Source organism: Rhinopithecus roxellana, chromosome 10 (genome assembly GCF_007565055.1).
Source record: "Rhinopithecus roxellana isolate Shanxi Qingling chromosome 10, ASM756505v1, whole genome shotgun sequence".
Lineage (NCBI taxonomy): Eukaryota > Metazoa > Chordata > Mammalia > Primates > Cercopithecidae > Rhinopithecus > Rhinopithecus roxellana.
The window spans coordinates 32,540,086-32,566,324 of NC_044558.1; the positions used below are offsets into that span (position 1 = coordinate 32,540,086).

The following is a 26,239-nucleotide window of genomic DNA, read 5'->3' on the forward strand; positions in this document are numbered from 1 at the left end:
TGCTCAACTGCTGCCATGATGTTTTCATTGATAGGCCCAAAAACTCGAAATATGCCAGATATTTGCATGCCCTGCCTACTCCCTTAAGTCACTCTTCAAATATCACTAAAGGCCTTCCTTTGTCACTTTATCACACATAACCATCCCCACCCCGCCCAGTTGTGCATTGCTCTCTTCCGCATTCTTTTTCATAAAACACTTAGGACTGACAGACAGTGTTACCTACTCATGTGTAAACTAAGGATTCCACCACTAAAATGTGAGCTGCACCAGGGAAGGAACTTTGTCTTGATTACCAAGGCCTGGAACCCAGCCTATCACATAGCAGGAACTTAAACCATTTTTATAGAGTGAAACATCACATCTCTGAAACCTTCTCTTTCATTTCTCAGTACTTAGATGTACTCTGGTCTTGAGACACTTATTTTGACCACTAGCATAGTGCATTTTTTTTAACAGTCTACACTAGATGTGTTCTCTCCTCATCAGTATCGAAAGATCCAGTGACTAATCTTTATATTCAACTTTGAAATCCCTACAGTAAAATGAGCCAATTATACAGATGGTACAATTAAGAAAATGTTATGAGGTTATAAACTATAATTTACAGCCTGCTTATTTCATTTAGCACTGGATCTTGAAGAACTTTTGTGGTTTAAATAATTTTCTACACAATCATTTTAATAGAAACATTGTATTTCATTGAAATGATTTTTGGTTAATCAAGTTCATGCTGGTGGACATTGAGTTTGTATAAACGGTATTATAATAAAAATGAATAACAACTTCTTTCTATTTACAGGTATTTTCTTAGGACAAATACATAGAATCAGTTGGCTAGTGTGTCTGTGATTTAATGCTTTTCATATGTGTCAAATTTCCCCCAGGATGGTTTTGTTACATATTACTGTATTTTAACAATGTGTCATTGAACACCTGTTTTTATGAACCCTCAGGAATATTGAATTCTCTCTTTATTTGGGAAATTTTTTGATAGATGAATCCTTGTATCAATTTGCATTTTAGGTAAACCGAATACATGTTTCTTTAGAAATTCTGACCATTGTTTTTTTGGTATTTGCAAACTATTCATATGTGCCCTTTGCTCATGTAACGTATCTGGCTCCCAGGCCAGAAAGGCAGCTGAGTGTGATGATCCACTTCTTTATCTTGGAGTGAAGCTCAGTCTGCTGCAGTCTTTTATTCCCACTTGGTCAGCCATTTAATTTCAGCCAGTTTTGTGACCTCCTCCTTTCCCATGGGTTAACCTAAATCTGGGAGATATAATGGTGCTCACAAAGCTGGGAAGGAGGCTGTCCTGGCCATCTGATCTGAGCTAACACCACCTTAAAGCCTGATGGCTCTGCAGGGCGACTGGGGATGGGCCTCAGGGAAGCTTTGCTCAGGAGTCCAGCCTTGTTCTGGGCATACCACGGAACCATTCCTCCCTTGTGAGGTCTCTTTGCTGAATCTCGATGTTGTCCTTGAACAGTGTGAAGCACTCACTTTGACCTCTAGTGTCACTTAATATAATTTTTCAATCAGCTTAGGTCCTATAACACTATAAGTATCTTTCAGCCAGCCTCTACTTTAGGATGTTTAGGAAAAGAGGGCACAGAAGACCAGACATTTATGGAAAGTGGGACTTGAATGATAATTCAGGGAGGACAAACATTAATATCAGTTAACTGTTCAGCCAGATCATTTCTGTATCAGGTAGCTTTATTCTGTAATTTCTATTTATGATGTTTATATAACATTTATTATATTTTAAAAGCTTTCCAGAAGATGTACTATTCTAGCCCTAAGAAAATGAAACTCATGGTCACATTTTGGGTATCTGACAATTGGATGGGGAAATATTTTGTAATATGCAGATAAACTATTTAATCATGAAAGTTACCACTGCCCCTGTCCCTTTACTTTGCCTCTAATTAAGGTTAGCTCTGACTCATAGTATATAACATTGGGGAGAGGCCGTTACACTTAAATGGTTTTAGATAAATCATCTTGGTTTGTAAGAATACGTTGAACTGTTAGTGGTGTTTTTCATGGTTTCTTTTTTTGTTTGAAGAGGAAACACTTTTTTATCCTGAAGACATATCACATAAAAATACTGTGATGCTTAAAAAGACTCAGATACAAGAAGTTGTGAAGGGTGTGTGTGTGGTAGTGAGAGGGGGAGATAAAGAAGGTTTGTTAATGGGCACGAACATTAGATAGAAGGAAAAAGTTGTAATGTTCTATAGCAGAATATGGTGATTGTACTTAACACCAATGTATTGTATGTTCAGAATAGCTAGAAGAGAGAATTTGAAATGTTTTCAGCATGTAGAAATGATAAATATTAATACTCAAGGTGATGGACACCCCACCTCAATACACTCTGACTTGGTCATTATACGGAATATCACATGTAACAGAATGTCACATGTAACACATAAATATGTACAAATACTTGTATCAATAAAATTTTTTAAAAAATTTTTAAACTATCAAATAATGTTCCTTTTATTTGTAAATTATGGTCATCACAAATTTTTACACTCATTTAACTATAATGCATTGTTAAACATATTTTTCAAACTGCACAGAAGTTTTTGGACCTGTTTTTTCAGCTGCTTCCTTTTCACATTTGTTATTCGTATAGAGATAACATTTGAAAGTGAAATGAAAATATGATTTGCATTGGTTGTGAAAAATAACAGACACTCATAATTTTAAGAAATTCCCAAAGAGTAAACACCAGACATATGGAAGTGGCTGCTAGAACACACTACTTAAGAGACTGTTCCTTCCCCAGACTTGAAGCAGCCTCTAAATAAAGAGTAGGGCCACTGAAATGAAGTTCTCTGGTTTGTTCCTGATTTTATTTTAGTTGGTATTCCTACTGATGCTGAAGGTATAGGTAATCACCAGTTAATATATAAATATTTGAGAATGTGAGCTAGTTCAGAAGAACTATTTTTATCATTTTAGAAAGCTTAGCTGGTATGACATTTTCCAGATACGAAATGGAGAAGTTACTACTTTGTTCACAGCTCTGTAATTTACTAATAACATGTGAACATCAATAACTAAGCAGCAACTATAAGCTATTAAGTTATATAAAGAAAATAGGGCCATGCATGGTGGCTCACATCTGTAATCCCACTTTGGGCGACCAAGGCAGCTGGATCACTTGAGACCAGGAGTTCAAGTCTAGCCTGGCCAACATGGTGAAAACCCATGTCTACTTAAAAATACAAAAATTAGCTGGGTGTGATGGTGCACGCTGTAGTCCCAGCTTCTCCAGAGGCCGGGACATGAGAATGGCTTGAACCCAGGAGACAGAGGTTGCGGTAAACTGAGATCGCACCACTGCACTCCAGCCTGGGTGACAGAGTGAGACTCTTGGGACTCTGTCTCATTGAAAAAAAAAAAAGAAAAAGAAAAGAAATCATAGTAGCCTGTTTATATGTTGACTGGGTTGACAGGTTATTGTATTTACGGAATACTTGGATGGCTATAGAAGAAAAGGTAAAGATTTGTGTTAGTTTATAGAACAAGATTAATGCACTAATTACATTTGGGAAAAATGTATATATACATATATTTATATATAAATGTATTATATATCTTTACATATAAATGTATTATATATTTACCATATAAATATATTATGTATTCATATTTATGTATAGTAGAAAAAAACTGTTTTTTCCTATTATGCTCTCAACTTAGAACACTTCTAACACAAGTATCAGTGCGAGAATTCCCCACAAACCAATCATCAGAGTTACCACAAACCAAGCCGTTGTCCAGCAGACACCAACAGGATGCTCTGCTATTAAATTCTGACACTAACCAGAGTTAGTGCAGACCTCACAGTTAAGGACTCAGTCTCACAAAACTGCTGCCCCACTTTAGGTGCCAACCCAGGTTGCAGGTTTCCAGGTTACCCACAACTTCTATACAACACAACTGCAAATTGGAGGTTCCCATGACCCTCTTCCCAGGTCCAGTTTGCTAGTGTGACTCACAGATCCCAGGAAAACAGATGACTTACTATTGCCAAATTATTACAAAGGATATTTTAAAGGAGACGATTGAACAGCCAGATAAAGAGATACACAGGGGGAGGTTTGGAAACATCCTTAGCATAGGAACTTCTGTCCTGGCGGAATTGAGTTGTGCCACCCTACTGGGGTATAGACATGTTCTTACTCATCAGTACAGAAGCTTTCCAAATCCTGTAATTCAGGGATATTTATGGAGGCTTCTTCATGCAGGCCTAATAAATTATTAACTCAGCCTCCATCTCTTCTCCTCTTCCCAGAGAATAGTGGGAAGGGGTGGAGCTGAAAATTCCGAGTTTCTTTTTTTTTTTTTTTTTTTTTTTTTGAAATGGAGTCTCGCTCTGTCACCCAGGCTGGAGTGCTGTGGCCGGATCTCAGCTCACTGCAAGCTCCGCCTCCCGGGTTCACGCCATTCTCCTGCCTCAGCCTCCCGGGTAGCTGGGACTACAGGCGCCCGCCACCACGCCCGGCTAGTTTTTTGTAGTTTTTTTTTAGTAGAGACGGGGTTTCACCGTGTTAGCTAGGATGGTCTCGATCTCCTGACCTCATGATCCGCCCGTCTCGGCCTCCCAAAGTGCTGGGGTTATAGGCTTGAGCCACCGCGCCCGGCCAATTCCGAGTTTCTAATCATGGCTTGATCTTCCTGGTGATCAGCCCCCATCCAGGAGCCTATCAAGATTTGCCTCATAAGAACAAAAGAAACCTCTATTCCCTAGAAAATTTCGAAGAATTAGAAGCTGTGTATCAGGAAACTAGGGTAAAAGACCAAATATTAGAGCAAAAGATTCTCCTAGCACCCCTATAGCTCAAGAAACTACAAGGATGTTAGAAGTTCTGTACCAGGAATTGGGGATGAAGACCAAAATACACATATTTCCTATTATAAATTGAAATACTAAAATTTACATATTTAATGTATAAAATATATAAAAATACATATTTACATAAACACTCAAAGTCATAATGCAACAATGAAAGGGCTTGGTGCCTTCAGGTGTCATTTAGTAAAATATTTCTGAGTTGTGGTTATCAAGACACACTACAGAGTTGGGTAATTGATGTAATAAATGATTTGTCACTAAAGATAAGGGACAAATGTTTGAGTATAGTTTACTTTTTAAAAATAAAACAATTTAAGCTGAAGCCATAATAGTCTAATTATCTCTTATATTTAATATTCCTGCCTGCTTTAAGGGGAGTTTTAGAAATGATTGAAGGACTGTGTGTATGTGTATGACAATATGTATGTATTTTTCTATTGTGTATTTTATAATTAGATAAACCATTGATCAGTCATTGGGAGAAATGCTGCTTGCCTTATACATCCACTCAGCCGGGCACCTGAGCTAAACAGTGGTAGTGGCATCCAGTTTAGTTAAGAAAACAAAATGAATTCGCTTAATACTGATCCCATGATATAGATTAGGCTAAACAAACTTTACTGAACATTTCTCTTACATTTCTATGTTTTATTGATGCCAATCAGAGTGGACCTGACCAGGCACTTTCCTAATTGGGATGGTGGTTTTTTTTGTTTTTGTTTTTGTTTTGTGTGTGTGTGTGTGAGTTTAATAAATACTGGTTGTTTTTAATACTCAATACAGTCCCTTTTTCTTCATTTCTGAACCAGTATTTGTGTTCAGACATGTCATCCAGTAAACAAAATGAGGAATAATGCTTGTTTGTGCAGAATGCTGACATAATCTAAAAGACATAAGGAAAAGTCTGGTGAGAAATGACTTTTTCTTCACTTTAACTGCCAACCATCTAGAACAATAACAGTTGAAATAGTAAATTTGATTAAACATAATATTACCTCTTCTTCCTCATGCTTCCTTCCTACAAACCAGCAACCTTCATTCCTGGTTGGCTTTTAATTTTATATACAGCAAGTCTTCACTTAACATAGTTGATATGTTCTTGGACACTGCAACTTTAATAAAGCAAAAGGATGAACAGCAGGTCCTTGAAATAACATTGTTTTGTTTGATGTTGTTTTGTTATAATGCTGATGAGGAAAAAAAAAGTGGTTTCATCATATGTCATTTCACTTGAAGTTGCTATTTCCAAGAACAGATTGACCACATTAAGTGAGGGCTTACTGTACTCTCCTGAGAACTGTCTTTTCCTCTTTATCATTTGGCACTTGGCTAAATAAATAGTGATCAAATCAGAAAGATGGATTTTTGTGTGATGGTACAATGTCAGAAAGAATGTTCTGGCCTTCAATGTGTTTATTTTGCATATAGGAAAGCGTGAGACTCATTGCATTTAAACATTTGATCTACTGAGCAACAAGAGGGTACTGTTCTTTGAGTTTTGCTGCATGTTTTAAAAATCTCATAATATTGTTTTGCCAATGGACTATACAGAGAGATTTTTACTACCCTGTTTGCTGTGGCATTGATAAAAGAGCCAGTTCCTTCTCTTCTGTTCTTAAAACTTAAGTGGAAGCTTCCTTTTTAAATCTTTGTATATGACATTTGTGTAGACAGTGCTTTACTGATGATAGCTTTCATTTTACATCCTTTTTCTTAAAGTATCATTTTTTGCAAGTTCTTTGTATATTGCTTTCCAGTGATGATTTGTCAGATGACCTTGTGCTTTGGGGGCTGTATATAAAACTAAATACGTTATTTGTCATTTATAACTCCGCATTTTTTGCATACTATCAAATATATGTATGTGTATATACATATAAAGTATCAATTAACATTTATTACAAACATATACGTAGGTAGTATAATAGTTAATTTACATGTATCATATCAGATAAATCAGAAATCCTAGGAGATAGGTTTTACTATTATCCTTTTTAAAAATTAAGACTATTTTAGAGTAGTTTTAGGTTATTAAAAATTGAGCAGAAAGTACAGAGTATTCCCATAAACCTCCTCACCTTCCCACAACCCCAGATATACAGTTTCCCCTTTTATGATCAACTTACTTTGGTGTCGTAGATTTGTTACAGTTGAGTGAATTACAGTCTACAGTTTATATTGCAGTTCGCTCTTTGTGTTGAGTATTCTATGAATTTGGACAAGTACTTAATGGCATGTATCTACCATTATAATATCAGATGAAATAGTTGCATTACCCTAAAAATCGCATGCTCTGCCTGCCCTCCTTTTTTTTTTTTTGTATTAAATAAATTATAGTTATGAGGTGAAATAATTTTCCAAGGGTCACATAGCTAAACAAGTATGGGAGCTGTTCTGCTTCCCTAGAATCTGTGCTCCTAATTCATACATTTGGCTGCCTGATTTGTTACAGTTACTAAATTATTTAGGGAAACTTAATTGGTAAGATTCTTGCTAATTCTTCTTATTTGTAACTTTATGAAGTGTATGTATAGGAAACATTCTGTCTGTGCTTTCCTTTGAAGTTAAAATATTGTGGGAAACATTGCAGGGAATTTAAAAATTTTAATTATTGGTATTTGACAAGATTTCCGATTTAAGGAGGAGTTACTGAATAGAGTAGCATTACTGAATTGATAGAAAAAATGAGGAAGTCAGTTATCTGATCCTTTGCTTATCACTAGCTATAGGTGTTAGAGACACTAGGCTATGTCCTAGCTACTAGAATAATGAGTTAATGAAGGACGTAGCAACAGTGAGTTTATTTTTTAAATGAAGGAATGAACAAAAGGAGAGGGAGTATGAAGAAAAGAGTCAAAGCTGCGTAGCATGTAGCACAAGTTGTCCAACCCGCAGCCTGCAGGCAGCATGCAGCCCAGGACAGCTTTGAATGCAGCCCAACACAAATTCATAAACTTTCTTAAAACTTTATGAGAGTTATGCATGAACCTTTTTTTATAAAAAAAAAAAAACTGATAAGCTATCATTAGTGTTAGTGTGCTTTATGTGTGTACAATTCTTCTTCTTCCAATGTAGCCGAGGAAAGCCAAAAGATTGGATACCCCTAATGTAGCAAATTAGGTTAATTATATAACTCTAACAGTTTTAAAAATATATGCAAAGTAAGAAAAAAGCATTGCCTGAAGTTTATGTAGGTAGAGAGTATATAAATTAGGAACAGGCAGATGAGGTCATTTGTCTTTACCATGGTCTGTGGCTTTGGGCACCACCCAGTGTCTTACTACCCTTCACAGTCACTGTACATCTTCAATCCAACCATGCCAAACAAGATAGAACTGTTCCAGGAAAGTGCTTCTTAGGGTTGTTCTCCTGTCTTGTGCCATCCCTCTGTGTTACAGTGGAGGTAACTGTGGTTCAGAGGCGATAACTAGGTGAAGAATGTATGCTTTTAGAATCTGTTTCCCCTGTAGTATTCTTTAATGAAAAGTCAATTTGTTGTATGTAAACATTCTCCCATTTTTTGCTTTTTCTTGTTCATATGATGGTAATGTTTACTTAAAACCACAACAAAGAAGGTGACCTAGCTTTAGATTAAATCCTGGATTAGCCGAATTTTAGTCCTGAATGATGGCAGCAAGGATAAATAGTAGCTGCTTGAGATTCACCAAATTGTGACTTCTTTTCTACATAAAGGATGACAAAATCATCTCAAAATTTAAAATGGCCGCAGTTCTTTACAAAGAAAAAGAAGGAATGAAGAGGAAACAAAGGGAGAAAATAAAATAGAAAATGACAATAATGTTTCTTTAAAACTGTCTTGTCTTTCTGGTTTCCATGAAACCTTTTTTTTTTTTTCCACCTTATCTCTTGCTTTCCTGGCCTGATGTTTTTGGTAGGCCATTCTCATCTTCTGTTATATATTCTTCATGCCTTCCAGGGTTCAGACCTCAGTGTTCTCTCTCAACACTTTTCCCTTGATCATCCTCATTTAGATAAAAACAATTTTTTTTTTTCTCTCCTATGATGATTACCAAGTAGACATTTGGCTACTTCAGTTAGGCTCAGGCAGTGAAGAATCCCTCATGATCTGTTGCTGAATCATCCATTTTCTCTGTTTTTCAAGGGTCGTAAGAGTGAGGCTGAAAAGCTCTTCTTGAAGGCTATTGAGCTGGATCCCACCAAAGGAAACTGTTACATGCATTATGGTGAGTGGTTGATAGTTTTTTTTCCAACATTTACTATTAATGTTGATACGAAATCTAGGTTTTGCTGCTCAAGAACATCTTAAGAGGAGATGGACTTTGTTATTGCAGATTTAGCCTCATGCTATATTCCTACCTTCTCATTCAAATCAGTCCTATTAAAGGGGCTGTGTGTTATAATTTCCTTTAGTAATTTTAATAGGATTTTAACAGGGATGGCATTGCACAGTTGTTTTTTTTCAAGTTCAATGTGGAGTTTAAATGAGATCTCATCAGGAAAGCATCTAGCTCCTTGCCTTATGCATAGTTTATAATAAAACATTTGCTTCTCTTCATTCTAAATGATAATGTATTCCTCACTGAGCATGTCATTTTGAAGTTTTAGAAGTTTACATTTTGACCTCAAAAATCTTGCTTTTTGGAAGATATGGATGTACACCAGCCTGTAAATGCCAAATATTGAGGCCGAGGATAAGCTGTAAAGGGTGCAAAGGATGGCTGTCTCATTTCGTTGAGCCTTGGCCTTAATCAGTCTAGAATGAGGTTACATAACAACTCTGTCACACTCTGCTTTGTCATTAGTAGTGAGTCATGTGTTTAGTGAGGCGAAGTATATAGCTGGTTTGATATTGTGTAAGATGTGCTTATTTCTGCCAGATTTGCAGTTGAAATTTCTTTTAGGGAGCCAAAACGCATTTACTTTAGCTGATGCCTTGGGGGAAAAAAGTGGTTTTTTTTGATCACTGTTGGCTTTGATGTATTAGTAACTATCAAGTAGTAAACTTAAAAGTGGACAGAAATTAAATATAAGGAAATAAAGCTAATACACTAGTAGAATAATTCCTTCTCCTAGTTTCTAGCTAGTAAAAATGAATCAGTGAAAGGCTGCAAATGTAGAAGAATGGAAATAATAAAATAATGGAGACACTCAAACAACCACAAATTCATTTTTTAATTTATGTTATTGTGTGTCTATGTTTATAAACCTAGGGTTGCAGTGCATTATCTTTCCAGCATTAATGCAGGATGGTACAACTCCTGATTTTGTTTCACAATGCAGTTGTAATGCCATGTTAAAATAGTAGTCAACTAATTTAAGTTTGCTACAGAATTTATTTTTATTTTTATAGGTTTTCCTATATGAAGTACTTCAGGATTTTCTTATGTCTAGTATTTTTGGGTACCTCAGCTGTATATGAAAGTAGTTCCATGGTGATTTTCCCTGAGTGCTAAAAGGGCTGCCTGTCATTGCATGTTATAAAATAGGAGGTTTGTTTGTTTGTTTGTTTGTTTTTCACTATCTACTGCCTGCATTTCATTTGCCTCATAATAATTCTACTACTGCATCTTCTAAACTTGTTTCCTATAATATTATAGACAATATTATATATAGGTTTTTCATAATCAGTTTCTTCAAACAGTATCATTGATCCATTTGAATTGCAATTTCACTATTTTATTAATTTTAAAAGTTGTCCCCCTTATTAATCCGGTTATATCCATCCTCTATCTTATAAAAAAAAAATTATTGTGAACTTTACATTACATCATGCTCCTAAAATATTTTTTCCAGTTGTGATAGTAGTGGGTATTTCTCCCATGAGAAATTTTTGGATTTAGTTGAACAGAAAGTTCTACAAACTTTTTTTTTTTTTTTTTTAATTTTTTGAGATGGAATTTCACTCTTGTTGCCCAGGCTGGAGTGCAATGGTGCAATCTCGGCTCACTGCAACCTCCACCTCCTAGGTTCAAGCGATTCTCCTGCCTCAGCCTCCCGAGTAGCTGGTATTACAGGCACCCGCCACCATGCCCAGCAAATTTTTTTTTTTTTTTTTTTTTTTTTTTTTTTTTTTTTTTTTTTTTTTTTTGTATTTTTAGTAGAGATGGGGTTTCACCTTGTTGGCCAGGCTGGTCTCAAAACTCCTGACCTCAGGTGATCCACCTGCCTTGGCCTCCCAAAATTCTGGGGTTAGAGGCATTGAGCCACCACGCCCATCCTACAAACTTTTTATTTCATACGGTATTTGAAAAGCAGTGATAACAAATGTCTTTAAATGCATGTGTAAAAACTGATTCTTCTGAGTACCCTTGGATTAAGTATTTTTGACACACATACATTGTAAGGAGTATTTTATTTTCTAAAGGAGGAATGACTATATAATTCAATATAATTTTATGAAATATAATGTTAGGTATTTTATGAAGTTGTATAAGTTTCAATATTTTTTCCTACTTTGGAATTGGTAATAGAAAGAACTCAAAATGAGGTTCCAAAAAGGAGTAGTAGTTAGGGCAAAATAATCTACAAACAGATGGGAAGGCCATAATTGAGTGAATGATATTCTTTCCTCACTGAGCTCAGATTATAAACCATGAAAATTTAAGAGAATCTTAATGATTTTCATTTAGAGGAATCTATTTCAAAGGATTGAATTTTAGAACTGGAACTGTAAAGTTCTGTTAAAATTATATAATATAACCCGTCTGTTGAACAAATAAGTAGATTGAAGCTTAGAGAAATGAAATTAACTTGCTCAGTTAATTACAGGTAACTTTTGGATTCCTTGACTACTGTCATGCTTTTTCTTCCATAAAATATATTCTGAGTTCGGGCACGGTGGCTCATTCCTGCAATCCCAGCACTTTGGGAGGCCGAGGCGGGCAGATCACTAGGTCAGGAGTTCAAGAACAGCCTGGGTAACATGGAGAAACCCCGTCTCTACTAAAAATGCAAAACCTAGCTGGGTGTGGTGGCGCATGCCTGTAATCCTAGCTACTCAGGAGGCTAAGGCAGGAGAATCACTCGAAGCCAGGAGGCAGAAGTTGAGTGAGCTGAGATCACACCACTGCACTCCAGCCTGGGTGAGACAGCAAGACTCTGTCTCAAAAAAAAAAAAAAAAAAAAAGAAAGAAAGAAAGAAAAAAGTATATATATATATTCTGTTTTGTTTGGGGTTTTTGGGGTTTTATTTTTTTTTTGTTTCCTTTTTTTTCCCCAAAACAATGGCAAATAGAGATGTAGGTAGATATTTTCAATCAGTAGGCCCTGCTGTGCACAGTTTTAGAACTCAAATTCATATGTCATGACTTATTTTACAGTTCATGAGAATGTTTTTTAGTAATTTTAATATTTATACAGTGTATCTACTATGTTCAACCTCACTGTTCTGTGTTCAGAAAGAAAGTAATGCTCTATAGGAAATAAACAGGATGATGTCACCTTTAGAAGGTGATGAGTAGGAAGTTGGATACTCGTTGAGACAAGGTAGTCAGATAAAGCATTTTTGAGAATATGATATTTGAAATCTCTATGTTAATCCAACTATTAAAGAGCCAGGTTCATACAGAAGAAAGAGAAAGTTAAAAGGTTTAAGACAATATTAAGCTTGTGTTCACAGCAGAGAAAAAAAAAAAAGCTAATGTGACTGGAACACATTGAACCAGGTAGGAAAATGGGACGAAAGGAGGCCACAGAAGAATCAGAGGTAGAGCCCATAGGGACTTGGAGACTGAGCTAAGGAGTTTTGCATTTTATTGTAAGTGTACTGGATGGGACCATGTGGAGAAGACAGGACTAGAGAAAGGTCAGAATAGAACAAGGGAAACTCTGTAGATAGTTGTTGCAATGTTTTCATCAAGAGATGATGGTGGTTTGGACTTGGAAGTAGTTGTGGGAATGTAAATATTTATACTGAAATTATATGTTTACTTCCTTTAGAAGATTTTAACATAAGAGTAGGGATGGTGTGATTTCCATTTTTGTATCATCAATATATCTACTATATTGCTGTTTATACAGTAATGTGCAATGTATATTGAGCTCAGTTAGGAATATTCTCCATTCTAGAATTGGATCCGGATTACAAAATTGCCTGAAAGGATGTTCTATTTGAATTTTATTTCTTGTTTAAGGAAATACATACTATGATTCTCGTATTAGTTTCTTGCCAACTTGCTGGTTATATATATTCTTAGATTGTTATGCCAACAGATTGAATGAATAATAACACTTCCTCAGCTTAAAAATAAATGTTTAAATGAAATATATGTGTTTTGAGTCTTTTTAAAATGCTTTTGCAAATGCCAATGAAAATGCCAGAGTTTGAGTGAATTTTATATGGGAAATCCACTCTCTTATGTGATTTTGTACTTCTGATTTGCTTGTTAGTGAATTTCCAAGTGACTTGGAAAATATATCCAGTTGGGATTAGACAGAAGGAATTACAGGATTTATATTTGCTGCAGTGGTGATTAGAAGGCAGTGTTTTAAAATGCTATCAGTTACTTGTATTTTTGTATCCACTAGTTTTGTTTGGGGGAAGGGATTGCATTGCAGATTGTCTTTTTTTTTCTTTTTTTTCAGATTGGCTTGCAAGAAAGCAAGCTAGGCAGGTTTATACAGTTGGTTCAGTGAGTTGGTTAAAGGTTGTGCTGTGTGGTACCTATAGTCTCTGGGATTCAGATTTCTTATCTGTAAAGTGAAGGATTGACATGGACTCCAAAAATGTTTTCTAGTACTTCGATTTCTTGTCATTTGTAACATATACCCAATTTCTCACAGCTCTTTTCTCAAAATTTTAAGGAATGTGTAGAAAATAGGTTTCAAACTATGGTATTAGTAATAATACAACACTGTGTATTTGTATGTTGTCAAGTATTCCCATGTCCAAGTGAGGCAAATAATATAAAGTCTTTATTGAATTCAGTTTATAAATCTCAAAGGTGAGGATTTGGTGCCTTGGTGTCTCATGTGGGCCTGTAATTCAAGGGATTCTTTGAATTCTCTTGTGCCCTCCAAAAGAATGAAGATCAAGACGAGAAGTCTCTCTTTAAAAATTACTAGAAAAATCATTGTTTCAGATAGAATACATTATAAATTTTTTCTGTAGGTGCATAGTAGTAAATTTGGTGTCGATTGAAACAATTTAAATCAATGAATTTTTGTTACAAGGTACCTACTGCATATAAATTCTGGCACATGGGGAATTCATGAAATATTAAGGATTGATGTTTGAAAAGTTAAAAGGGAGGAGATTGTAATACTATTGAAAAAAGTACTCTCATGTACAACTCAGACAGTTTCTTCTTTTCCTGCCTTCCTATTAACAGTGAGTTTCTAAAAAGCTATGGCCCCATTATATTTGTTATTGATACGATGACATAGTTCATTTCCAAGTTCAGCTGTGTAGTGATGAGTCCTAAACTTCTTACTTTTTTTTTTTTTTTGAGACGGAGTCTTGCTCTGTCGCCCGGGCTGAAGTGCAGTGGCCGGATCTCAGCTCACTGCAAGCTCCGCCTCCCGGGTTTACGCCATTCTCCTGCCTCAGCCTCCCATGTAGCTGGGACTACAGGCGGCCGCCACCTCGCCCGGCTAGTTTTTTGTATTTTTTAGTAGAGACGGGGTTTCACCGTGTTAGCCAGGATGGTCTCGATCTTCTGACCTCATGATCCACCCGTCTCGGCCTCCCAAAGTGCTGGGATTACAGGCTTGAGCCACCGCGCCCGGCCAACCTCTTACTTTTAACCTCCTGCTCAGTATTTATCCAGCACTATACTAGGTATAGGGACATAGCAGAGAATAAGACCAGCTCTAGGGGATCTTACAAACTGGGAAGGAGGTACACATTGTAAAAATAATAGTTTAATTAATTTTAAAAAGTCCATCATTCTGGCTTGTGAGCTCATAGAAAAGTATAGATTTTTTAAATTATAATTATCTGGATTATTATTATTTGCCTCTATTGTCAGTTTTAGAATGCTACTATTACACATTTATTAAGCACTTTGCCATCTATCTTATGTTTTCTTGTCCCTGAGTCTTTTTTTGCTTCATCATCCAACCCCTGGGAGGTAGGAATGAATCCTAATTACATTTGATTGAGAAAATGGAAGTTCAGAATTTTTAAGTGACTTCCTATTTCAGAAATGTTCAATGTGTTTAGTGGAGGAAGAACTTGAAAAGTCCAGCTCTTTCAACTTTTAAATCCAGAACTTTCTGCTGTTGTTATTATTATACTCTGTTTTTCTCTAGGACTGTGTCCTCGTCCATTTTGTTTTGCTATAAGGAATACCTGAGACTGGTAATTGATAAAGAAAAGAGGTTTATTTATGTCTGCAGGCTAGTAAATTCAAGGGCATTGCCTTTGCTTCTGGTGAAGGCTTTTTGCTACCTCCTAACTTGGTAGAAGAAGGTCAAAGGGGAAGAAGAGACATGAGAAGACAGTGAACCCGAGGGGCATCCAGGCTTTATAAGAACTCACTCTTGTGGGAACTAATCCATAGTCATAAGAACTAATCCAGTCTCACCAGAGAACTCACTACCACTAAAAGGGCACCAAGCCATTCAGGAGGGGTCCACCCTTATGACCCAGACACCTTCCTCTAGGCCCCATCTACCATCATCACCATATTGAGTATCAAATTTCAACATGAGCTTTGGTAGGAACAGGCAAACCATATCTAAACCATAGCAGATAGTTCATATATTATTTGTTTCACTTTTAAAAGTAGGCTCTGGAGGACAACGTTAAAATAATAGGTTTGGTCTTTCAACACTGAGCACTGGAAGTAGAGGCTTGAAATATGTAATGAGTTGAATTGGTGAGTGACCTGTGTTACTTTTTATTATTCATAACTAAAACTAGTTAGAAGATGGTAATGGACTGAGGCTATGTTTTATCCTTTCATTTTTAGTCACTTCAAAAACAGCAAGAGGAATTTTTAAATTAAATAATGAACCAAGTAACAATATTGCCTTAATTGAAAATGAAAATAGATTTTGAGTCTTTGCAAAATTACATCGAGATTACAATTATGTTTAATACTGAAGAACAAACCATCTTTTTTGATAAATCAATGTTTAGTGTCCCTTTAATGCTCTAAGAAGAGGATCAGCAATTCACAGATATGTAATTAGATTAAGGTTTTTCTAAAGGTTGTTCCAAACCATTTCTCACTTGTGATTTTTTTATTTCTAAATTCCCTATTATTAAAATGTATCTAATAAATTAGTACAATTTAGTCTTCATACCTTTGTGTATTTTACATAAGATACTTTCCAAAGCCTTTTATAATTAAACTTTCTCATAACTAAAATGGAAAGAGGAAATGTTTTTTGCTGAAAAGCAAAGAATTAAGGAAAAATTAAAGCACTAATGTGTTTCTGAAAAGTAATATGATAAAAAGACAAGCAACAAACTTAATGAATAATTTCTGTAAAGGCAAAAAATAAAAGATCAATCTACTTGAGACATGAGAAACTATACAACTACAAAGAAAATAGAACATAAAGAACAAGGGATAGGAATAAATACAATTGGTTTTAAAAGTTAGGTAAACATACAATCTCAATGGAAATCAAAGGAATTCAAATATAAATAATGAATTCCCTCAAGCTGCTCTAACACTTATTCTCAGTAATTCTCTCTTGAGAATATATCTTAAGGAAATAAAGTTTTTTTTTAATGTTTAAGATTATCAGCAAAGATAGTAATTGAGCCTTGACTTTGCTGTTTGTTAGAGGTAAAAATGGGAAAGCATGTATCTGAAATACCTGATCTAAGTATCTAAAAAAGGGAGATGGCTAAATGAAGTGGGATTATTTCCATTTGATGAAATTTTATAAATCCTAAATTAAGGTTATGAAGGATACATAATAATGAGACAACTGCCTATGTTAGGTGAAAAACAAATAAAAGTTATACATAGAGTATCAATAAATTCTACAAAATAACTGTCATTAGAAAGCAAAACAAACTTTTTAAAGTATCAGAATGTTTAGAATGGATGTATTAGCTTTTTAGACATGCACCCTTTTGTTTTCCTTTGTTTGGAAGTCTTAATATTTTCTATTTTAAATTTTCTATAACGAGCACATTACTTTTATGAAGGACAAATACTTTAATAAAATATGAAAGAACAAGCACCTTGTTTTTTGTTTGTTTGTTTGTTTTTGAGATGGAGTTTCACTCTTGTTGCACAGGCTGGAGTACAATGGCACGATCTCAGCTCACTACAAACTCTGCCCCCCGGGTTCAAGCGACTCTCCAGCCTCAGCTTCCTGAGTAGCTGGGATTATAGGCACCTGCCACTATGCCCAGCTAATTTTTGTATTTTTAGTAGAGACAGGGTTTTGCCATATTTGGCCAGGCTGGTCTCGAACTCCTGACTTCAGGTGATCCACCTGCCTTAGCCTTTCAGAGTACTAGGATTACAGGCGTAAGCCACCATACCTGGCCAAGAACAAGCATTTTAATCTATTGTTTGGGTAGATAGCAGTAGAATTATGGTAACCAACTAATTATCCAAAATTACTGAATAGAACTCAACATATAAACTTCTAAGACATAAAAAGCAAGAAAGGAATAAAAAGTAGAGAAAGACCACTTGCATGGAGTCTCTATTAAATATAATATTTCCATTATGAAATCTTCAAATATTATATTTGATGAATATATTATATATTTGACAAATCTATTATATATAATAGATTTGATGAATTCATAATATAATAGTACATTTGCTGAGTACTTTTGTGGCCTGAGAAATTCACATTTAGCATCTTGTTTAATTCCCACAGCGAGATGGGGAGGATACATGACTATGTTTATTTTACAGATGAGGAAAGTGACATCATCAAGCAGTGACTTTGGAGTATATTACCCAAGATTTCAATGCCAGTTAATAGTAGATAAATTCTTTACAGGGCCATTTGTGCTATACTGCAATGTTATCATCTCTTATGTCAACATATATAATTATAAGACCATGCTAAGATGGTATGATGACATTCTGTGGTGATGTCATTTGTCACCCACAAAGTTTGGTTGTATCTCTTCCAAAAAACGAGAAAGAAATGAAACTGTGTTGTAATGTATACTATAGGATTGCAAAATTCTTCACAATATTAGGATGATTAAATCAATTCAAGTAATATGGTGTGTCCTTATTCCACAGTTAATGAAAATTTGTAGAAAAGAAAGAGCTTGGCATCATGCTGGGCACATATGTGCTCATTAATGCTAGTGCTGTATTACTGAAGCTCAGTGTTTAACAATTACATTCCTGACCAAGCGCTGGGTACTTTTCTGCATATTTTTGTCAGTTCCTGGGTCCTGTGAAGAAATAACATTACCCCTATTTTACGGATATAGGATTTAAGATTCCAAGAGTTTAAGTGGCACTTTGAAGGCCCTAGGACTAGTAAGTTGGCAGAGCAAGAATTTGAGCCTCTTCTGACAGCCCAGCTTACAATATGTTTATGGTTTTCCTTGTTCTTTCAAAGACATGCTCTTACTAAATGTGAGCCTTGTGAGTCCCCAATAGGGACACAGACCCAGAGCCACATTGCTGATATTATGGAGGACTGCTGGTGAAGAGACCCAGGGAGCTCTCATCGTTGTGTTCTTGAAGGCCCCAGGGAGGAAGGGCAGCTTGAGAACCTGGAAGGTGCAAAAGGAAAGGAGCTCATGAAGAAGTTAGTAAAAAGAAAAGGAGGAGGCATGGCACCAGACATCACCCAACATGGTGTTATTTACACTATTTCACTTGTTCCTTCTGGTAACTCAGTGAGATTATATCTATGTGAAAAGTGAAGAAACTGTAACTCAAAACCAAAGAATCGAGACAATAACCAGAGTGGCCTGCCACAGGGTTTCCAACCATGCCTACAGTGGTGCTTCACCTAGGAATGTTGGTCAGTCAACTTTTTTCTTTTCTTTTCTTTTTTTTTTTTTTTTTTTTTTTTTTTTTTTTTTTTTTTTTGAGACGGAGTCTCACTCTGTCACCCAGGTTGGAATGCAGTGGCATGATCTCAGCTCACTGCAAGCTCCACCTCCCGGGTTTACGCCATTCTCCTGCTTCAGTCTCCCAAGTAGCTGGGACTACAGGCACCCGCCACCACACTCGGCAAATTTTTTTGCATTTTTAGTAGAGACGGGGTTTCACCGTGTTAGCCAGGATGGTCTCGATCTCTTGACCTCATGATCCGCCTGGCTCGGCCTCCCAAAGTGCTGGGATTACAGGCATGAGCCACCGCACCAGGCCAATCAACTTTTTTTCAATACAAGAATGAATAAAGAAGGGTAGACTGGCCTTTGGTTAGTTTTCAACTTCCCTTTTCTCGTCTGTGCCCCCTTTTCTTGTGTATGAAAATAGAATCCACTTTAAAAAAATGTTTATAACTAGGTCATGCTTTGCTAAGGAGATGTACAGTTATGTAAAATTAGCATACTTTCTTTTGAATCTCTCTTTTTATAGGACTTTAGAAGCCACAAAGGCAAGATGATAAGAACTTAATTAAGACGTGAATATAGGGAGTAGACAGTGCAATAGATTTTTAACAGTGACATGAATTTGGAACGAGGCACACCCAGCCCTACTTGCAGATTATCTCCCTGAGCATGATGTAGCCTGTGCTGCACTCTCTGCTCCTCAGTGTCATAATCTAGAGAAGATAACTATGGCCTAAAGTTGTAAGGATTTATTTACAGTTTTATAAAGTAACTAGCACATAATAAATGCTCAGTGAATTGTGACAATGGGGAATTATTATTTTAAAATGATAAAAATATTCTGGAGAACGATTAAAAATATGAAAAAATTTTTGAATAAGGTGTATAAATAAAGGGACAAATTAAGGGAAGAAGAGATACAGTAAAAACCTAGGATTAAGAAAAAGAGGACTGTATACCTCTTTACATGTAAACAAAAAGATCAGAGAAAGGGATTAATTGCAGGAGGACGGAAGATTATAAATAACCTTACAAATAGGAGAGTAGACATTGTGCTCAACAGTCTAAACAGTTCTTTAAGGGAAAAATAATGGATCGTTTCCATTATTCCATTACTTCCATAAGTACATGCTCACTTAACTGGGTAAATCACAGGGGCTTTTCTCTGTAGCTACAAATCTCAACATGGCTCATCTTGGTGAACTCCGTAGTGTCTATGAAGTGTGTGTTGTGTGAAGATAAATTGAACATACACACACACGTTGGTGGAGCGGGAAGAGAAACAGTTTTTCCAGTCTCACCTATTTTGACTCGGCAAGCAAATCCACTTTGAGATCCTTGTTTGCAATTTATTCTTCTGCCTTAATTAAAACAGTTATCTCAAAGCTTGTGTGCCCTGCTATTAACTATTCTGTGTTTTGCTTGACAATCTTGAAATGAGTATCAGAAAAGCCCATTGAGATGGTGTGCGAGCACAGTGAGAAGATCTGGAGCTCTCCTAGGAAAAGGATGTTTGGGCTCTTTGAGCTGTCTCTCTCCATTCTCATTACTGCTCTTAGTCTCAGAGGAATGGGCTCCTTTCTTTAGTTACTCAGAAAATGTGTTTGAGTCCTCTTGTCTGTCTTATCTCTTTCCTTAAACTCCCTAGTGTAAAAAGGCACCCCATCCTATAAATGGTGCTGCTTACTTCTGGGTCTTTGAGGTTGTATTCCTCATCTAGCTGCATCCTTCTCTTCCTCTTTAGGTGATAAAACCTTGCCGATAGTTTGAAACCCATTGTGAACTTATTTTCTCTTTTGAAGCTTGATCCCTGTTGAATCTGTGTATCACTTAAACCTATGATGAAATTGCATTACCTTCTATTCCTTGTCCCTCCCCGCATTCCTTCTCTCTCCCTTATAGTTTCTCACCTCCTCCCCAGTCTCCCTTCTTGTTCTTAGCCTGAAGAAATTCCCACACCCTGTCAGACACTCATCGTAACTCCCTCAATGGTTTCCTGGCATTTCATAACCCTTTTGGAAAGAGTCAGGGGAGAAATAAATTCAGTAAAGTACTTCTAACCTTCCTGACCTCCTTTCCAGTTGAGCGCAGGTCCCTGGCCTTCTGTTTCTCTAATCTTCTTCGCACTAGACACCTTCCTTGCCACCTGTCCAAATCAGGACAAATTCTTGGTCTCATGTTCACTTAGGAACAAATCCAGGGCCTCGCAGTCTCACAATAAGCAGCCCAGATTGATCTCTTGGGTATCTTTTCCTTGTTCACCAGGCCACCCGTTTTCTTGGCCGGTAACTGTGGCACATTTATCACATTAGGCCTGTCTCACAAAAACCAGCATTTACTCACTCAGGCTGCCAAGGACATAAAAACACAAAGCAACAAAATGAATAAAGGGAAGGCTAGAGAAATTAGTCTGAGAGTGAAAGCATATTTGAATGCCATGGTGACTGAGAAAAAGACACTCAGCAAGGCTTCTCTCAGAGAGGCAAAAAAAGACGAGCCCCCTCATATTTTTAATTATCTCAGACAGAATTAGCATTAACAAGCTACCTCTCTTTAGTAGTATCCCCTACCTACAACTAGTCTAACGCCTGACTGCTGCATTATCATCAACCCTCTCTTACCAGAAGTGTTACTACCCTCTTCTAGTAAAACACCCCATAAATGACTGGCCTCAATTCCCTTTTATGCAGTCATCCTGTTACCACTAGATGTGACTAAAACCAGTTAGCCCAATTACTTCCATCGTGGCTTTTCCCCATTTCTAATAGTTGGAATCTTTGAAAAAGTCCCCAGGTACAGATAGTTGCTTCTGGGATGCTGGCAATGTTCTGTTTCATGATCTGGCTGCTGGTTGAACAAAGCCAAACCAAAATTACCTCCATTCAGAAATAGAAATGATGCATTCAGCCTGTGATACCCCACACCTTTTCCAGTTTATATGAGTTTTGGGGCTAAACTATCTCTGTAATCTCCTCTCTCCTCTAATAAAATGGAACTTCTTCAAGGATAAATATTGTGATTATCTTTGTATGCCCACTGCAAGTACTACCATATTTTGTGTATAGTAGGCACAATATTAATTTGGGGGGTATATTAACCCATGAAAGAAACTATCTTCTGCTTTCAGATTATTTCTTCTTCTGTCCCAGTCTGTTGAATTTATGTCACAATACAATACCATATAATACATATTAGACAAATTGCATAGTTTGAATTGTTCTGAAATTAAAATACCTTTGTGATATCTGAATTTTTTGTGCGTGTTCCAAAGGAAATTCAGAGTCCTAATATCAGGGCCACCATGTTGCTCAAGTCCAGAAAGCACCATTCATAGAAACTTCACTATGAATGGCACCTTTGGAAAGCATGCATGGCCATTTGCTGCAGCTCTGCCTAAAATCACTGCAAAATATGGAAATATAAATAGAAACATTTCTGGTGACAAATGCTGGATAGCTTGCTCTTGAAGATGAGAGCCACATAGAGATATTATTAATATTAGTTGGTTCAGTCCTTTCATTGAACATGGCATTTCTTAAATCCCCAGAGTGTGCCAGTAAGTAAGAGAGAAGACCACTGAGATATCTGGGGGGAAAACATTGCAGGTGGAGGGAATAGTGAGTGAAAAGACTCTGAACCAGGAGCCATTCTTCCTCTGATGTATTACAGGAACAGTAAGAGAGGGTGGGGAAGAACCCGTGTTGATCATAGCAAGCTGTGTAGGCCAGCGCTGATTCTTGTATCAACTGTAGAACAACAATCCGATTTCCATTTTACCAAGATCACTCAGACTGCCGTTTTGAGAATACCTTCTAGAAGTATGGGGACTATTTAGGAGGTTATTGCTGTCATCCACGGTGATGTGGTGGCTTGAGACAGAATGGTATCAGTAGAGTTCAGATGATTCTGGACACATTTCTATGATCAAATGTCATCTTCCAAAAATAACTACTTTAATGCAAATGCCGTTTTATAGTTGTTTTATAAAAAATATTCTTATTTGATTTTGAACATTTTTAAAGATATATATGAATTTTTTTTCTAAAGAGAATTGTATGATAACACCTATTACAGATTGTTTTAGCTCTTTAGTTGCATTGATCCTCAGTGAATTTTTATAATATTTTAGAAAAAAATGCCAGTCACGATTAATCTAGGGAGTTTATATGTAGAATTTTTACAAAGCAGGATTTGAGCCTATGGCTTAAGGCCAGCTTACATTTTTATGGATTTCTACATTGCAGACAGCCTTTTAAATCCAGGAGTTAATGAAAGATTGCTCTTCACAAGCTTGTCATATTGAAATGTTGGTAAAAATCTACTAAGCACTTTAAATGGTTCAGCGACAGATGTGTCCAGAGAAGAAATGGTATTACTCTGATATTGAAACAGTTCAATACAAAACAATTGCTGTTTCCTTTTTCCCACGTTAGCCCATGAGGAGACTTTTACGCTCTTTGTCTCTGGATCTTTAGAGAATGCTTCCTTATTTTATATCATCTGTTTTGCTCTACTCAAATTACTTTAAAAAATAATTTCTCATCTCATTTTTTTTCCTTTTTTTCTCCCTGTAATTTGTGATAATTAAGGTGATAATAAGCTTGGGTAAGACAAATTACAACCAAAGAAATAAAGTGTAGTAGCAACAGTACACTCATGAGAACAAAATAAATTTTACTTATGCTGTTTGTGCTTTTTTTTATTTGTAATTCTACTCAATTATCAAATACATAGAATGTGTTTGCTGTATATGAAAAAGAAGTGGTTTCTCAGAAATCTATTATTCTATGTGAAGGATAAAACTTTTACCTTTCCTTATTTTTTTATTTTATTTTTATTTATTTATTTTTCGAGACGGAGTCTAGCTCTGTCACCCAGGCTGGAGTGCAATGGCACAATCTCGGCTCACTGCAACCTTTGCCTCCCAGGTTCAAGTGATTCTTCTGCCTCAGCCTCCTGAGTAGCTGGGATTACAGGCACGTGCCACCACACCCAGCTAAGTTTTGTATTTTCAGTAGAGACGGTGGTTTCGAGACCAGGCTGGTCTCGAACTCCTGACCTCGTGATCCGCCCACCCCGCCCTCGCAAAGTGCTGGGATTGCAAGCATGAGCCACCATGCCTGGCTTACCTTTCCTTATTTTAATGACTTTTAGAAAGTAAACTGATATTCAATGAATATGTCTTATTTATACACATATATCTATCTATACACATATGTATAAATTAGTCACCTAAGCCCCATGATTAGGGAAGACAGTGCTGTTATAGCTAGTCGCTTATGAATAGGTCTGGAAAGGGCTCTTTCCCACACCCACACACCAGGAGTGTCTGGCAACCATCAGGTGATGGTCAGGCAGTTTTTAACTGTTTCTCTAAAGTAGTAATTGTTCACAGCTGGCATGAGGGGAAGCTGGCTCCTGATACATAGAAAACACCTGAAAGTGGTGATCAACACCTTCCTGATAAGATCTCAGGAGTTGTGCTAGTGGGGAGAAGTAACACCATCACCCCGGAAGTATGCCAACCTATAAAACCCTAAGTCAAAAGGTCAAGCCGCACACTTGCCTTTCAAGTCACCCACTTAGCCCTCTCCCAAGTGTACTTTCCTTCCTTTTATTACTGTTCTAAAGCTTTTTACTAAACTGGCACTTCTGCTCTAAAACATGCCTCAGTATCTCCTTCTGCCTTATCCCCCTCTGTCGAATTCATTCTTCTGAGAAGGCAAAAACTGAGGTTGCTGTAGACCCATACGAATTTGCCACAATGCCAGATGCAATTGATTACCAGAAGAACTCAGCCTGCTAGCTAATCCCAGATGTCAGTAGAGTCCAGAGTATGGTGAAAAACATTTATTTTGTTTTTCACATAAGATACTGATTCGCAAAGTGTGGACACTGAACTGGCAGCATCAGCATCACCAGGGAACTTGTTAAAAATGTAAATCTCAGGCGCTATTCCAAACCCACTGAATCTGAAGTTCTGCGGATGGTGCCTTGCTCTCTGTTTTAGTTCAAGCCCTCCAGGTCATTCTGATGTACTCTAAAGCTAGAGACTAATAAAAAAGGTAACCTTGCAGGCCCTGTAGAATCCATCAGTGTAGGTGGACTCCCCAAAGTGCCTGCCTTACTCGAGTTTCTCTTCCTTTAGTCCTGGCTCTACCTTGTAGTAAACCTGCTGTACCTTGTAGTATACCTGCACTACCTGAGCCTCATTAGCTGTTCCTATTCACTGGAACTTGGGGCTTCTCTCAGTCTTGATAGGCTTCACAGTAATTTCTTCAGGGAAGACCACCTGTCTTTCTTGCCATATTTATTACTTCTGCTAGCAGTGATTCAATGCCTGATTGTACGAATAGTTCTGTTCCCAGTAGTAATTAAGATGAGAGGACTGAGATCCACATTCTGCCACATGTGCTATAAGTGGGGTGGCCATATTGGGACAATTCTGGTTTCTACCCTTGCTTCAGCATAATTAATACTCCCTTTTACCATTCTAGGTGCTCTATTTAGTTGGCAAATTATATTACAGTGAACCTAAATCATAAGCAATCCTAACACGGTTGGAAACTGGCCCAAGAAGGCATCACTAAGAAGGAAATGTTTTGGGCATAAAAATGAAAGCTGTCTTTTTACAATAGGTAGGCAAGACAGAACTGGAGATTGGGATGGGACAAACTTAGAGGCTGGGAGATCTTGGTGGTTGGAAGTTCCAGACAAAGATGGGAAGCAGTAGGTTCCACTGTGGGAAGCCCAATTAATAGTTTGAAAGGGCTAGTGTCTGGTGGAAGTAGTAATAGATAAAGCTGATGGGAGAGGGGTGATGTGAGGTAAAGTCTTCCAGAAGAGGCAAGGGAAAATTTTCTTATTGTTGCCCCAATAACATATCACTTTAAATTCTTGGAGTAGTTCTTAGGAAGAAACCTACTATTTGTTTCCCTGTACAAACAGTTCCCTGTACAAACACAAGTTCTATGTATTTGAAATGTTTATTGCTCTATTTTCCATCAATTCTTGGCTATATTTCAATGTAATGTAGCAGAGCAGAATAATAATTTACCTTCACCTTTGTTTGAAATATTCAAATTCAGTTTAAAAAGTACCAGCCAGATGATTCAGATTCCATAATGTCCTGTGCCTTTATCACATAGCAGAACACTAATGTGGGACAATTGAGATTTGTGGCCTGTTGAGAACAGAATAGAGGAAAATATCCAGATAACTAACTGATGTGTTGTGATATTGTTTTTTTGAATATTAATATGGTAAATGAATTTTGCAGTTATAAAATGATCATATGGGAATTTTTTTCTGTCACCATTTACTATACTAAAAATTATATGTTCCATGTAGTTTTTGGAAATTGTTTACAAAGCACATGTTGCATGGCAAAGCTAATTTAACGCATAAAGAAATATTATTAAATGATG

At 36.7% G+C, this 26,239-nt stretch overlaps 1 protein-coding gene across 1 annotated transcript in view; it reads left to right on the forward strand.

Annotated features, from left to right (window-relative positions):
* The window catches only part of TMTC2 (transmembrane O-mannosyltransferase targeting cadherins 2), a 453,316-nt gene that overhangs the window by 334,942 nt on the left and 92,135 nt on the right, over positions 1–26,239 (forward strand). Inside the window, exon 9 of the mRNA XM_030939608.1 lies at positions 9,003–9,084. Coding sequence (XP_030795468.1) covers positions 9,003–9,084 — 82 coding nt within the window. The remainder of the gene's footprint in view (positions 1–9,002; positions 9,085–26,239) is intronic.